The sequence below is a fragment of the Alligator mississippiensis genome, chromosome 5, assembly GCF_030867095.1.
Source record: "Alligator mississippiensis isolate rAllMis1 chromosome 5, rAllMis1, whole genome shotgun sequence".
In the NCBI taxonomy this organism is placed as follows: domain Eukaryota; kingdom Metazoa; phylum Chordata; order Crocodylia; family Alligatoridae; genus Alligator; species Alligator mississippiensis.
In genome coordinates, this window is record NC_081828.1 from 274,760 (window position 1) to 291,141 (window position 16,382).

Consider the following 16,382-nt stretch of genomic DNA (forward strand, 5'->3'; position numbering starts at 1 on the left):
TGGGTGGGATTACAGCAGTGGATGAAAGCCATCAAATTGGTTTGGACAGGGGAGTCAGAGGAGTTACTTGCAAGGGTGGTAAAGATAACAACTCTTCCAGTGGTTTCTACTCAATTCCATTCTCCTGAGAAGAGATTGTGGAAGATACCTAGTACCTATCCTAAGTTGTAATTGCTGCTTCTTAAGATATCTTTAGGACTATTTTGCCACTGATTATGCTTCAATTCCCAATGTTGGTAGTTTCACTGATAGTATCTGCGGCGGGCCAGTAGCGGGTGCTCCTGCACTGAACCACCCACCTCACTGCGCCCAACCACTTTCCAGGCTCCAAGTGCCTCCCTGGGGTCACCTCATGTGTGGCTGACTCCCTTCCTGGAGCACACCCACTAGCCTGGGGGTAATGCCACCACCACCCAGAATCGGGACTGATCCTGGACCTGTGCCCTCTGGCAAACACAGGCCTAGTAGTCCTTGAAGGTACTTGACCCACTGCAAGAACTTGGAGTGCTTCTCCCAGTCTGAAGTACAAATAGTGGTCTCCCTTAGTCAGCCAAACCAAGGGGACCCCAAGGCATAATCTAGACCCACTCCCATTAAGTCTCCCATGCTAGGTACAAAGGAGAACTTTATTGGTTATAAGGAGTAGGTTTAGAATAAGGTACAGGGTAGAGCAATATCAGAGAAATCCCATGGAGCAAACAGGGTGGCTGAGTAGCCTTTGATCACGCATCTGAGTTACTACAAGCTAAATATCTAGTTAGATCTCAGGGAGCTTACGCACGAGTATCATCCAAAGGCAGGTGGAGATTCCCTCTGGAGGCAGGCAGCTCATTGAACATGAGTTTCAAGAGAGAGAGAGCAAGTTTCAGATAGTCCGGCTACTCTCTGAGTTTATTATGGCTACTGCCCCTGCTCCTGGGCAGTCCTTAACTTATATAGACCTTATGACCTCATTTATCTGATCCAATGAAGGCCAGCAAGTGTTGGCTGCCAGCCAACCAATTTGAAATGCATTACTGGTTGCTGGATAGAATATCAGGTATGTGATGCCAGTCACGTAGGCAGAGTGAGCAGATTTCCCCCCTCCCTCAGGAATGTATCCAGCTCATGTTACAACTCAGGGTTACCTGGAGCCCATGGGATGTCTGCCCTCTGCAGTGACCATGGTAACCAAATTGTCACAGAGCAGAGTTTGGGGAGAGTTTGTGGTATTCTGCCACAAGTACCACTTACAGATTCAAGATCAGAACCTCATTCTGATGAAGTACAAGACAGGTCCAGACAACATGTTCAGCCAAATTTCCCGGCTTCGGGTCCAAGGTATGCCCCTGCAAAGGAATTGTTTAGATCTCTTGGCTATGAAAGGTTTCAGGAAGAAAATTATTAGTGAGATTAGCCCTTGTGATATCCACCAAAGGAAATGATGAAATGTCCAATACATATTTGGCAAAATAAGGATACCTCCTTCCACACCTCAAAAGGTATGCGACACTATGAATTGGATCTTCCCGTTTCAGTCTTGATAGAGCTCTTCTATGGTGATAGCTGACACCTTTTTTGAAGAGAAGAAAGAGGAGCTAGTTTCTCAGATGAAATCTGAAATATTTAGACTTATCTCCTGATGAAAGTGTTAAAATAAATTTTGCATCCTCTCCTTTGAAGATCATTGTTCAATATCTTGAGCTAGTAGAAGGGATAGTGCTAACTTTAAACTTACCATCTCTGACAATAAAAGAAACATTTCATCCAATTTAGCATACAGGAAGACCCTTCAAAGAACAAGGTAGCTTTTCCAATATTGGATGGATTGTTCAAGCCATCAGATCTGCATGGAATACTTCTGCCTCTTTTCATCTTCTTTCTAAAAAGCCAGACAAATTATACAGTGCATCATACACTCCACTTCATGCATACACTCCACCGCTAATTCCCTGGATGGTGGTAGCAGCTAACAGCTGGATTAGGGGTGGTGAAAGACCTGTTGAGCTCCTTACGGCAAGGAAGGAACAAAGTTGAACAGCACAAGGCAAAAGAATACTTTAATCTACTTTGGTCATAGGGTTTCATGCAGCCCAGCAATGATATCTCATTGCTAACTCTAATTATGGCAGACTAAATTCATCTTAGATTTAACAGAGGAGCAACAACAATGAACTAATGATTCATAGATTGTAAGGTTGGAAGGGACCTTGGAAGATCATCAGGTCCAGCCCCCTGCACCAAACAGGAAAGATAACTGGGGGTCAGGTGACACCAGCAAGGTGACTGTCAGGTCTTCTCTTGAAGATTTCCAGGGTAAATGATTGCACCACCTCTGGAGGAAGCTTATTCCATAGACTGGACACCCTGAATATAAAGAAATTTTTCCTAATGTTGAGCCTGAATCAGTCTTTCAGGAGTTTGTGGCCATTACTCCTAGTTTTCCCCTTGGGCGCCCTGGTGAACAGTTGCTCACTGAGCCCTTGATGTACTCCCCTAGTGTAGTGGTATGCTGCTCTCAGGTCCCCTCTCAGCCTTCTTTTCCTCAGGCTGAAGAGTCCCAGATCCCTCAGCCTTTACTTGTATGGCTTGCCATGTAAGGCTCTGATCATATGGGTGGCTCTTCTTTGGACTCTCTCAAGCTTGTCCATGTCCTTGTTAAAGTATGGTGCCCAGAACTGGACGCAGTACTCCAGCTGTGGTCTCACCAGTGCTGAGTAGAGCGGAAGAATCTCCTCCTTGGTTTTGCTGGAGATGCATCGATTGATGCATGCCAAAGTATTATTTGCCCTACTGGCTACAGCATTGCACTGCCGGCTCATATTCATACTGTGGTCTGTTACCCCCAGGTCCTTTTAACTCGTGGTGCTGGTCAGTTTGGTCCCACCAAACCTATAGGTGTTTTGGGGGTTGCTTATTCCGAGGTGGAGCACTTTATATTTCTCGATGTTGAACTTCATCAGATTCCGAGCCGCCCAACTTGCCAGCTTGTCTAGGTCCGCCTGTATCTGTAGCCTATCTTCAAGTGTGACCACGCTTCCCCATAACTTGGTGTTGTTTGTGAACTTGGCCAATGAGCTCTTTACCCCCACACCCAAATTGTTAATAAAGATGTTGAAAAGTACTGGACCAAGCACCAACCCCTGCGGGACACTGCTGTCCACTTCTCGCAAGGATGACACAGATCTGTTCACTATGACTCTCTGGGTCCTGTCCTGCACCCAGTTTCTCACCTACCTGTCTCAGAGTTAAGCCCACAATCCTCCAATTTTCTTATGAGGACATCGTGAGATACTAGCTCAAAGGCCTTTTGGAAGTCTAGGTATACAATGTCAACCTGCTGTCTTGTGTCTAGGTGATGAGTTACCTGGTCATAGAAGGAGATGAGGTTGGTAAGTGTGGCAGAGTGGGAGCTCCCTAACCAGCCACAGTGCTAGTTTCCCCTGCCTGCCTTTGGGCATGCTACCCACCTGTCTCATCTGCCATGCCTTGATGGTATCTAATATTACTCCATTTTCTCTTCAAAACCCATCTAATTAGGATGTTAATTAGGCAGGAGCCTGTCCATCCTTGCCCTGATGCCAGGGGACACTATCTGCAGCTTTTTTCCTCCCCTACACCACAGCCCAAGCCTCGTAGTTGGCATCCAGGTGACAATGCTCCCAGTCTACAGCTGGACCAAGCTTAGCTCTCATTGTCAGGCCTCAGACACGCACACATTCATACTGGCCACCTCTCACTAGGACCTCTCGCACTCCACCCCCTCTCACAGGGTCTCTTTCATGCCTCGACAACTTACATTGCCTTGCTCCCTCTTGGAGTGGGCCCCTTCGGCTATAGGCTCTATCTAGCTCGTGCCTTGGGTGGCAAACGCACCGTCTCTTGGGCCTCTCCCGTGACCCTCACCGGGGTAGTGGCCAGCCAATTACTCAGCTGAGTCCAAGTTTGCTCTGGCCCCTCCCGGAGGCAACTCTATAGACTCTATAGACATACTGGGCTCCCAGCCCTCTGGTTTCCCCCTCACTGGGGCTCCACATCTCCACCCCCTGACTGGGGCTACAGGGCTTCCCTCCCCAGTGGGGCTCAGGTGGCCGTAGCTGTGCCTGGCCCCTTTTGGGTCTTGCACCCTCCCTGGGCTCAGGTGGCCACAGCTGTGCCTGGCCTCCTTGTACCCACAGTTGTTAATGTCACCGGCCCCACACTGGGCCCCAGAATTCTCCAATCCGGACCCTAACTGGGTCCCTCTGATCAGGTGGCCTACTCTACCTTCATTTTGGGCTGCTGAGCTCCCTGAACTCTCCCCCTTCTCAGGTGTTGTCCCCTTGGGACCTTTGGCCACGCAGGCCCTGGCCTTATCTCCAAGGCCAGTCAGAAACCCCAGGCCCTCAGCTCTGGGCATCCCTTGTGGTGGACCCCTGGCCCTTTTGACCCTTCCAGTCCTGGCCCCAGCATTGACCAGTTGAGGGTGTTTTGAGTCAGGCTTCTGAGCCTCTAGCCCACTCTCTCTTCTGGGTCCACTTTCTTGGCCCTACTGTGGTATAACCCACTGAGTTGTGGGAGCTGGGGTTATTAAGGTGCCCTGACCTGCCTTTCACCAGGGTGGTAACTGGCCTGGTATTTCCTGGGGGCTACCACACCACTGAGAGTCCCACCAGGCCACCCACTCCTGGCAGGGTGCAGTTTTAGGTCATGCGCAGGACCAGGAGCCTCCAAACCATCCCCTTAAGCTCCTGCTCTTACCACCAGAATGTTGCATGCAGCCTTGCAGCCAGGCGATGTTTCTGCCTCCTCCACCAGCAGCAAACTGCTCTGTTTATATAGGCAGCCAGAGATCTAAAATAGCCACTGCAGTCAAGCACCTGCTGGCTGCTTGGCTCAGCTCTTAAAGTGGCAGGCACCGACAGTGCCCTGCCACACACCTCCCCCCTTAAAATAGTTCCTGGGGAAGGTTTCCCCTGCTGCTCCACCAAGCAGGCTCCCCTCAGAGCCTGTGAAAGACCTCAAGTAGCAAGCACCCCCAAAGGTGTTCCGCTGCAGTAAGGCAAGATCTGCCTGTGACAAAGCCATACTGGCTGTCATCCAGAATCTTACCTTCTGCAAGCTTATCGCAGATAGATTCCTTGATGAGCTTTTCTAGGATTTTCCGTAGGATGGAAGTTAGGCTGATTCATTTATAGTTACCCAGGTTCTCTCTCCTGCCCTTCTTGTGGATAAGCACAACGTTGGCCCTCTTCCAGTCCTCAGGGACTTCTCCAGAGTGTCACAAGTTGTGGAAGAGTTTCGCCAGGGGTTCCATAATGACTTCGGCCAGCTCCTTCAGCAGTCTTGGATGAAGATCATCTGGTCCTGCAGACTTGTATATGTGTAGGTATTTTTATTGGTCATATACCAATTCTACGGCAATAGTAGGACGGTGATTATTCCTACCATGCCCATCCTGTACTCTACCTGGAGTTGTTTTCCCCTTGGTCCAGTGAAAGACCGAGGTGAAGTAGGCATTCAGGAATTCAGCTTTCTCCTGGGTGCTGGTAACCAGCTCTCCTGAGTTGTTGAGCAATGGCCACACACTCCCATTTGTAGTCCTCCTGTTCCCTATGTATCTAAAGAAGGACTTCTTATTGTCCTTGATACCTGTTGCTAATCTAAGCTCAGTTGCTGCTTTAGCCTTTCTTATTTGTTCCCTGAAAATGCGGGCAGCGTAAAATTGCCCATGATGACCATATCACATGCATGTCCGGCCTCAGTCAATTCTTGGGTAAACTCCAGATCAAGTTCCTCCCTCTGGTTTGGTGGTCTGTAGTATAGACCCCCCGCCCTGCAACTTAACCCAGAGGGTTTGGAGCTGTTCATTTTTGGAGCCGTTGTTTAACTCAAAGGTCAAAATGTGGCAAAACATGCCAATAGAACATCACTTGAGGCCTCAGACTATTCAGCCAGAGGCGAAGCATCGCTATTGCTTTCTTTCCTGAATAAGGTCCTTTGCAATTTCAGCCAAAACAAAGTTTGAGACAGAAAATTGTCCTTTCAGAGGAGATATTTCGCTCTAGTAACTTGAAAAGTTAAAGGATACAAGATGTGCAACAGAAACAATTAATCTGTTTTATTCTTTCAGGAGATGATCTTTGTTGTCTGAAGTTATCAGTGTCATCGATGCATAGTTTCATAGTTGGTAGGGTTGGAAGGGACCTGAACAGATCATCAAGTCTGACCCCCTGCCATGGGCAGGAAAGAATTCTGGGGTCAAACAACCCCAGTTAGGTGATTATCTAGCCTCCTTTTAAATACACCCAGGGTAGGAGCAAGCACCACTTCCGTTGGAAGTTGGTTCCAGATCCTAGCTGCCCTGACTGTGAAGTAGTGCCTCCTGATACCTAGCCTGAATCTACTCTCGGTCAACTTATGGCCGTTATTCCTCGTTACTCCCGATAGTGCTTGCGGAAACAGGGAATCTCCCATAGCCTGATGGTCCCCCTTGGCCAGTTTGTAGATGGCCACCAGATCCCCTCTCAGCCTTCTCTTGTGGAGGCTGAACAGGTTCTGGTCCCATAGCCTCCGCTTGTAGGGCCTGCCTTGCTGCCTCCTGACCATGCGAGTGGCCCTCCTCTGGACCTTCTCAATGCTGTCCACATCCCTCCTGAAGTGCGGTGCCCAGAACTGGACGCAGTATTCCAACTGCGGCCTGACCAGTGTCTCATAGAGGGGGAGAATCACCTCCTTGGACCTGCTTGTGATGCATCTGTGGATGCATGACAAGGTCATTGTTGCTGTTGTCCTTATTGGGTGTTATTGATGTGTTGTCAGTGTGTGGACTCTCAAGAAGTGTGATGTCAACAAGTTGCAACCAGGAGAGTCCAACACCAATCTGATTTTAAAGAACAATCGCAGGCTCAGTTCAGTAGCAAAGATTCAGCCAGGTTTATTGTCTACAAACACGCCCCTAGCACGTTTTGGTCTAATAAGCACATCAGACCAGGAGTTAAGGCATTTGTACCTGCAACAAGGTAGTCGGCACAACACCACGCAGGTTCCTCCAAGCTGCTGCAAAGTTTCCCTGCTTTCTAGTTCTCTTTTTATACAATGATCAAAACAAATTATATATTACATTCTATCTGTATCTTGAATATCTCAAATCGTCTGTAACATGGGCTTGTTTTACATTCTGACCCGGGGTTCCCATTCCAGCCTTATCATCCTGGTACTGGACTATCCTACTTATACTATCATCTCCCATTCCCAGCTCTTGACAGGAGTGCACTTCTGGCCCACATGCCAAGTTTTGTTTATGTGCAGAGTTCATACATCGGTCAGGTTTGCTGGTGAGGCCTACGCATGTCAAGGCTTTAGCAAAGCCTTTGTGTGAGCAGCATATATTGATCAGTGCCCAGCAAGGCCTACAAGGGGATTTATTCCAGTTAGTTCCTTTTACCAAAAATGATGGCAGAGTTTGCCCAATTTTAGATCTAAGAAAGCTCTGTGCATCTATAAAGCAGATCCATATGTCAAAAGTGCCATATAGGAAGGCTCTTGCCTTCCCTTTTCCTAGATTGATCTTCAGCTGTCAGTTTCTAACCTTTTCTTGTGGTTTGTGACAGCAAGTTATTGCAAGCACCTTCATCTTACAGAGTTATTTCTGATACATGTCCTTTTGAGTCTTTCTAAACTTCCAGACTCTTTACTTCTCAATTGCAGTGAGATATCTGAAAAGAAGAGATTTGTCTTCTTGGTCAATGTCTTTCATATGCCTCTCAGAGATATTTCATCATACGGTTTTCCTGTTGAAAAACTTGAGTCAATGAGAGTAAAAAAATGTCTGTATGCCTCACATTTATGGGAGTAATCTTGGATTTTCGAAAGGGCAAAACCTTTGTGCCAGCAGACAGATTTCTTAGACTTCAGAGATCTAAAGGCATTTGCAGTACACAGTATATGCAGAAAGCTGACTTTTCCCCAAGTCTCTGGGGCCTAATGACAGCAGCAATATTTATTATTCTTTACACTCATCTCTGGCTGGAAATTTTATGTTAGCTGACTGCAAATTACAAACCCAGCAGAAACAAAATTTAAATCAGTGATACTGAAAATAGGCTGAATTCTTTAGCTCTGTGGACTAAGGAAGGTTATTCAGTCTTCAGACATTGGTAGCTACTATCCATCTGGATGCATACAGCAACAGCTGGAGTGCATGTGAAGAACATTGGAGGCCTCTAAAAAAGAAAATGATACACAAGTATTAGAGCTGATGGCAATTTAACTGACTTTCAAATCTTTACTTCCCTGTATCGGGGGGAATTTATTAAACTTAAGGCAAACAATAAACTCCTGATCTGTTTGAGCTGGAATACGCTACTCCCAAGTACAGCATGTGCACCTGGAACAGCAGCAATTGGAGCCGGGGTGGAGCAGCTCTGGGATGGCAGAGGGCACAAGGTGGCATGATGCTGCCTGACACTGGTGCCATCTGGCAGAAGAGGGGCTGGCTGGGGCATGAGGGTGCCGACAATGCAAAACCGTGTGGCTAGGCAGCAGGCAGCCCCTGTACTTTAGCACCCTTGTGCCCCAGCCAGCCCCTGTCACTGTCTACATGTGCATTTCAGCACAGTTACTGACTCCGCTGTAAGATTTCATAGACATTAGGGCTGGAAGGGACCTCGGAAGATCATTGAGTCCAACCCCCCGCCCAAAGGGCAGGAAGTCAGCTGGGCTCATAGGATCCCAGCAAGATAAGCATCCAATTTACTCTTGAAGGTGCTCAATGTAGGTGCTTGAACCACATCCAATGGCAGGCTATTCCAGACCTTGGGGACTCGGACAGTAAAGAAATTCTTCCTTTTGTCCAGCCTGAAACAGTCTTACAGTAGTTTATACCTATTCAACCTCGTCATCCCTTGGGGCGCTCTGGTGAACAAATGTTCCCCCAGATCCTGGTGGTCACCCCTGATAAACTTATAGGTGGCCATCAGATCACCCCTGAGCCTGCACTTTTCTAGGCTGAAGAGTCCCATGGCTCTCAGCCTGTCGTTGTAAGGTCTGTTTTCCAGACCTCTGATCATGCGCGTGGCTCTTCTCTGGACTCTCTCAAGCTTCTCCACATCCTTTTTGAACTGTGGGGCCCAAAACTGGACGCAGTACTCCAGCTGCGGCCTCACCAAGGCCGAGTACAAGGGGAGAATGACGTCCTGGGATTCGCTTGAGAAGGATCTATGGATGCAAGCCAGCATTTTGGTCGCTTTACTAGTTGCAGCATCGCATTGCAGGCTCATGTTCATCTTGTGGTCAATGATGACCCCAAGTCTCTTTCTTCCGTAGTACTAGCCAGCGTAGCACTGCCGAGCCTATAAGGATGCTGTCCCTGATGGTGCTATCTTATGGCGGAGTTAATTAGTTTACTGCGCCCTAATACCAGTACCTGTGTAGACAGAGATGCTTTACCGTGGAGCTAATTAGTCTACTTTGCAGTCAAGCACACATGTAAATACATCCACAGAGATTCAACACAGTTGCATGTGAATGGTGAGGATCAAGAGATTCAGGAGATCTCCACTGTATGATGAAATATCTCTTCTGGTGTTACACAGTTATAGCTGTGCTTGCAGCTGGTCAAAACATAATGTGTAACTGCTTTGAGAGCTAGAAGGGACAAAGATTCCATACCCGGGGTGATCCTACTCAGTGATTAAAGAGTCTGTCCATGTTTTCCTTCTGTTTCCATTAATATAATGATGAACACAACACAGAGTGAAGCAAAGGTAGTTTTAGTTGCTCTGGCAACAGTTATGCAAACCTTGCTCAATTATGGGGGGTGAGGGGAATGCCCAGGATGCTATAAATAATACAAAATCTTCTCACATAGAAACAGGGAAGAATTCTTCACCCAGATCCTCTTTGCTTGGCAGGAGGGGGCATTGTTGCCTGACTAAATTTTGTTCTGAGAGCATTCAGCAAGTGCTGGTTAATTAAATACAGAGTTCCAGAGACATAATTAATGAGAGTTGCCAAGCACTGGGGAGTCTTATCTGATCTCGGCTGCTGCTGCTTTGCATGGTCTCTTCATACCTGGTTGATGCTGCCATGGTGTAGGCTCCCTAGGAGCTGCTGTGCTGGTGCCCTCTCTAAGACCACTCCTAGGACCATTGTCGCACTCACTCCTAGTTACACTACTCTCATGTTCTCCATTTTTAAGTGGCTGCAGGTCATGTTTCAGATGCATGGCAAATGTAAGAGTTCAGATCGGAATGTTTTAGGTAGTGTTTGAGTGATGTAGCTGTGATGGTCCAGGAAATATGCAAAAGGCAAGGATTTGTTTTTGTGATGTCTTCTTTTGGGACCAACTGTATAGTTGAGAGAAATCTTAGACAACCTTTTGGGCACAAAGTACCTGACCTCGGGTCTGAGAAAGAAGCATCTCTGTGGAAGATAGCAGTAATATTGATGGAAACCTCTTTTATTACATCTGTAGAGTCCTTGTGGGGAAGTGTCTTGGTCCCATCTGAGGAAAATTTGCACAGTTGCTTTTCTGTTGCTCACAAACTTTTTTTTAATTCTTTTAATACAGCTCTATACAGCTTTCTCTCTAAGAGCTCCATTTACTACCATAGCTTGGCTTTTCTTTTCTTTTCAGTCTATTTCCTGTGAATTTATTTTTTCCTGAAAGCTTTGCTTAGTCATGAATGACTCTTATGTCCTCTCACTGAAGAGGGCAAAGATACAGATTCCATTTGTTTGTTTTATTCCCCAGATGAGCCATTGTTTGAGGGATTTCAAAGGACATCTGTCTGTTTTCAGTTGAAAATATCAGCTTGTTTGCTTTTTTTCAGGTTTTAAAGGCAGAAAAAGAAAAGTTGGAGCTGCAGCACCAGGAGCAGTTTTCTGAGCTGATGGAGAAGCAGGCCAGGGAGGTGCAGGACCTAGGTTAGGAGTCACTGCAGTATTTAGATCCAGAATGGAAGGAGCTCCCTTGGGTTTATGGTAGTGGTGTAATGGGGAGGATATACCCATCAAGAAATGACTAGGCCATTAACAAAAGGGTACAAAGCCCTTTCCCCCCCCCCAACACTTTCTTTTAAAGGAGGGAATTATTGTGATTACCTAGAATTCCTGTAATTTGTATATATATGGTGGTAATATCCAAGTCAGTTTAATGGCAGTGCAGAATGAAAAGGGGCAGATGTGAGAAAAGGGGGAAGTACTAGAGGGTGTCAGAGTGCTGAGAAGTTGGGAGACCATCCAGGAACCGCTAGGGAAGCATCTGACAGTCCTACACAAATAAGCATAACATGTGCCAGGGAAATGGACTCTATGTCTGCAGTGCCTGTCAGGCACACCTAGACCCTGCCCCTTTTCATGCCTTACACTGAGGGCACAATGTTTATCTCACAACTACTGCATCTCAGTTCCTCTCAGCCACTTCTGGGCTTGAGAAGGGACTTTTCATTCTTGACTTCAGACTGTAGCAAACTCTTTGCCAGTTTGAAAGTTTTAAGAACTCTTTCTATTAAATCCCTGATTAGTTTCCCCTTCCCTGTTGTCCACTGGTAATAGTTCTTACAACAGCAACAACAAAAATTAGTTGCTTTGGATCCAGAAATGCCCCCCCTGAGTTGTCTGGCTTCAAATAGTGCCCATGTACAGAGAACAGAATTCGAGGCAGATGTAGTGAAGCAGTATGTAGGAACAGCACAAGCTGTGTTTTCATGTTAATCCCTGAGTGCTGACAGTGTTCTCACTGTACAAGGCACAGAGTGAAGTAGACTGCAACCCATCTGGGGGACTAACAGAGAAAATAGGGAGCATGGGGAAACCTAGCAAAGAATAAAAGCTCTTTGCTTGCAGTGATGAATTATTTCTTGTGGGTATTGTGGTAAGTACATCTCTAGGAAAGACTTCCCTAAGGATAAAGCCATGGCCTGTTGAGCTGTCATGAGAAGGGTACTCCATATGAGGGTGTAGCACAGAATAAAGCTGAGAAATGCTGGTAGGAAAAAATAAAGGGAGCCGTGAGGCTGACATTACTAGCCAAGTGGTAGGTGCAAGGAACATGCTAGGAGAAATGACCAGAGATGTCTGAGGCAGAGTTTTTGTGACTGTATAGCGAAGAACAAGAAGTAATAAATATGATGCAGTGGGTAATTACCTGGTACTGGGGTATTGTTATTGGAAACAGAGGTCAGAAGTAGCAGAGTTTCCAAAGCAAGGAATGATAGCTGTAAAGGGTAGCATATATCTTCCCTGTCTTCAGCTCCCTCAGTTCTTTCTTATTTCCCGTTCCCAGAATCTGGCAACAGCCAGAAACTCTTGCTGGAATATGAAAAATACCAGGAGCTGCAAATGAAATCACAGCGGATGCAGGAGGAGTATGAGAAGCAGCTGCATGATATGGAGGAGAGCAAAAACCAGGCCTTGGAGGAGCTAACAGAATACTATGAGGCAAAACTACATGAAAAATCTGCTTTGCTAGAGGAGGTAATAATTACGTACATGGCTTGGACTGCTGGTCATATCCTATTTCTGTTTTTCAGTGCCAGGGGAGGTTTATCATCTGCACATGAGGATTTGAATCCTACTTGCTCCTTAACTACAGAGAAGGCCTCTTCTCTCTGCCACAAATTTTGGTCTGTGCACAAAAGGCCTTGTCCCTGACTGTGGGAAAATGAGTACACAAGTAGTAGTGGCTTCCTGACTGCCTTTCTATGTCAGCCTGGCTTTCACTTTTGGTAAATAATCTTCTAACTTTTCGCTAGAGTGGATGGAGACCAAAGCACTGAGCTAAGCGGGGAAGTGGGTGACCTGGAGGAATCACAAGCCAGAAGAGGCAACAGAGGAGGCCTTCTTATTCTTCCTGACAAAGTAGGGCAATTGGCTAGTTACTTCAGATGTCTGTACACAAATGAACAGAGACCGGGAAACAAGCAGGAGGAATTGGAAGTCCTCAGACAATTTCAGAAGTATGATGTGATTAGAATAACAGGGACTTGGTGGGATAGCTCACATGACTGGAATACTGTCATGGATGGGTATAAACTGTTCAGGAAGGGCAGGCAGGGGAGAAGAGAAGGAGTTGTGCTTTATGTAAAAGAGCCAAATGATTGCTTAGAGTGCCAGTATGAAACTGGAGACAGAGGCCTGCTGAAAGTCTCTGGGGGAGGGTCAGAGGGGAGAGCAACAAGGGGGATGTCATGGTGGGGGTCTGCTATAGATCACCAGACCAGGAGGAGGTGGTGGATGAGGCTTTCTTCAAACAGCTAGCAGAAGTTTCTCAATCACAGGCCCTGGTTCTCATGGGGGACGTCAGTCACCCTGACATCTGCTGGGAGGGCAATACAGCATTGCGCAGGCAATCCAGGAAGTTTTTGGCGAGTGTTGGGGACAACTTCCTGGTGCAAGTGTTGGAGCGGCCAAATAGGGGCCATGCTCTCCTTGACCTGCTGCTCACAAACGGAGAAATTGGTGGAGAATGTAGTATAGTGCATGGCAACTTGGGCAGCAGTGACCACGAGATGACTGAGTTCAGGATCCTGAGGAAAGGAAGGATGGAGAGCAGCAGAGTAAGGACCCTGGACTTCAGAAAAGCAGACTTTGACTCAGGGAACTGATGGGCAGGATTCCCTGGGAGGCCAGTCTGAGGTGGGAAAGGAGTCCAGGAAAACTGGTTGTATTTTAAAGAAACTTTATTGAGGGCACAGGAACAAACCATTCCAATATGCAGGAAGACTAGCAAGTATGGCAGGAGACCAGCTTGGCTTAGCAGGGAGCTCTTCAGTGGCAAAAACACAAAAAAGGAAGTTTGCAAGAAGTGGAAACTTGGACAAACAACTAGGGAGGAATATAAGAGTATTGCTCTGGCAAGCAGGGATGAAATCAGGAAAGCCAAAGCACAACTGGAGTAGAAGCTACAAGGGATGTGAGGGGTAACGAGAAGGATTTGTATAAGTCTGAAAGCAACAAGAGGAGAATAAGGGAAAGTGGGTTTTTTTTAGTTTTTTGGAAAAATATATTTCTATATATATCATTACATATATATATATATACAGCATCATGCATAAGCATTTCTATATAAACCTTAAAACACATTTAAAACCCTCGCACCCATGCATCTGCACTCTTGCACACCCATCCACAGTCCTTTCCATAACACAGTCTCTTAGTTTTCACCCCGCTGTTGGGGTTTATGTTGTCCGCTTATTCCCCATCCTTGTTGTTGTCACTGTCGCTCTTGCTTTTGCTTCTGCTGCTGCTGACACTGCTGTTGTCATTGTCGCTGTTTTGAGGTCCAGTTTTATCGCTGTCACCTTCATTATCGCTAAGCACTCCACTCCTTGGAGTGTCTTTGAATAATCTTTGCTAAGTGGAGTTGGCCGCATCTTCTCCATCCTCTCCCACTGCGTTTCAGTAGTAGGACTGGAGTTCACTCAGAAACATTTTGCCACAGTCTGTTTCCTCGAGCTCCATGTGTCTGTACAGCAGTAGGTTCCTGCATTGCCACAGGGCGCTCCTGACACAGGACACAAACTGCTCAAAGCAAGCTGTTAGAGACCCCTGCTGTTTAGTCAGGTGTCTGTACAGTGCTGCCTCCCTTGTCATCGGCGTGACCCCTGTCACCTCTTCAAGGAGCCAGCTTACCTTTTTCCACACTCCCTTGGCATAGCGTCAGAGCCATAAGAGGTGGTTGATGGTCTCTCTTTCATCTTGGAAGGTTTTCCTGGGGCAGTTGGGTTGAGTCCCTCATCCCTCTCTGTCTCCATACCCTCACTGGGAGAGTGCAGCATGCTATTACCCAGTTCAAGGCTCTATGGTCCTTTTGTAGGTCCTTGTGGAAGATCCAGTTCCAGACGAATTGGCAATCGTCTTCGGGGAGCATCTCCATGGTTGATAGTACAGGCAGTCCTCAGACTTATGGCACAATTGGTTCCTAAAAAACAGCATCTCAAGTCAAAATGTTGTAACTTGGAACCGATTTTCCCATAGGAAACGATGTTATAAATGGGGGATTGGTTCCTGAACCAAGGCCTGATACCCTGTTTTCACCAAAAATAACCCAGAATTTTGTGCTCAATCAATTATAGATGAGTAATATAGCTACATTAATGTATTTATATTGTAAATAGCAATCATTGTTTTGGAAGGACTTCTTTGAGATGATTTTGCTGGACTTTATGAAGGGCTCTTGTCTGGACTTTTTGAAGGGTTCTTGGCTGGATTCTTCTCAGGAGTCCTGGCTGCAGGGTTTTCTGGAGTTTTGTCTGCTTTCTTAAAGAAAGTGTCCAAGGAAGTTTGGACAGATGTTCTCCAGGGAGAAGGGTGACACAGCAACTTGTTCACTGGCATGGCATTGCATCAGATCAAGCGTTGTGAAGTTGAAACAGGGTGTCAATTTAGAAACGTTGTAAGTGCAAAACGTTGTAACTCGACACATTGTAAGTCACGGACTGCCTGTATGTTTCTATCTCTGACTGCCTTCTGTATCTTCCTGTGGTTGGTCATAGTCACCGGGCTTTCCTTCTGTAGCCTCTACTCGCTCCAGAACTCGTTCAGGACTCTGTAGGACCAGGGGTGTTCCATGGTTTCCAGCTGGTTGCTGCGTACACCCGCCGCTGTCTCAGGAGGTAACCTGCAAAAATCTTTACTAAACAGGCTGTTTTGGATGCTGGCCCAGTCACCAACTTACAGATCTGGCTTGTTGTCTGTGCCCGCAGGAATAGATGGATGTCTGGCATCCCCCTGCCCCTGGTCCGTTTCTTTTTATATAGGTTCTTCCTTGCCACCTTCTCCATTCTGGATCCCCAGAAGAAAATGCACGTGGCTCTCTGGATTCTGTGGATGATACACTTTGGAGGGGTGAAGACCAATGTGGTGTACAGAAGCATTGGTAGCAACACCGCCTTCATAGGTGCCACATGCTCCCCCCCCCATGGAGAGGTAGTGTGCGTGCCACAGACTCAACCTCTGCTTCACTTTGGCCTCCTTTTTCTCCCAGGCCCTCCTTCTGCTCAGCTCAGGGTCAGACCCCACCCCAAGGATCTTGACCCCTTCTCAGGGAACCGAGACCCCCAAGGACTCCAGGTCCCCAAGCTCACCCATGGATAAGTGCTTTTGCTCACATTGAGCTTGGTCCCAGCTGCTGCTTTGTAAACCCGTGTGTGCCACAGAGCTCTTTCTACTGCACGCCTATTCTGGCATAGGATGTTCAAGTCACCCATGTAGGCCAGGACCTTGGACTCTTCCTTGCTACCTCTGGGAATCTGGACTCCACGCATCCTGGGATCCTGCCTGATGCGCTGGGCCAGGGGTTCAGTGGCACAGATGAACAGGATCAGGGATAGTGGGCAGCCCTGGCGGACTCCTGACTCTACTGTGATCAGAGAAAGTGTGGGTCCCTTACTAAATGGGGGAGGCAACCCAGTGACAGA

General features: G+C 47.1%; 1 protein-coding gene across 4 annotated transcripts in view; it reads left to right on the forward strand.

Annotated features, from left to right (window-relative positions):
- Positions 1 to 16,382, forward strand: part of CFAP57 (cilia and flagella associated protein 57) — an 84,796-nt gene that overhangs the window by 30,224 nt on the left and 38,190 nt on the right. For all 4 annotated transcript variants that reach the window (XM_059727673.1, XM_059727674.1, XM_059727675.1 and 1 more), the window contains 2 exons: positions 10,794 to 10,887; positions 12,248 to 12,438. In XM_059727673.1, the coding sequence (XP_059583656.1) occupies positions 10,794 to 10,887; positions 12,248 to 12,438 (285 nt within the window). The remainder of the gene's footprint in view (positions 1 to 10,793; positions 10,888 to 12,247; positions 12,439 to 16,382) is intronic.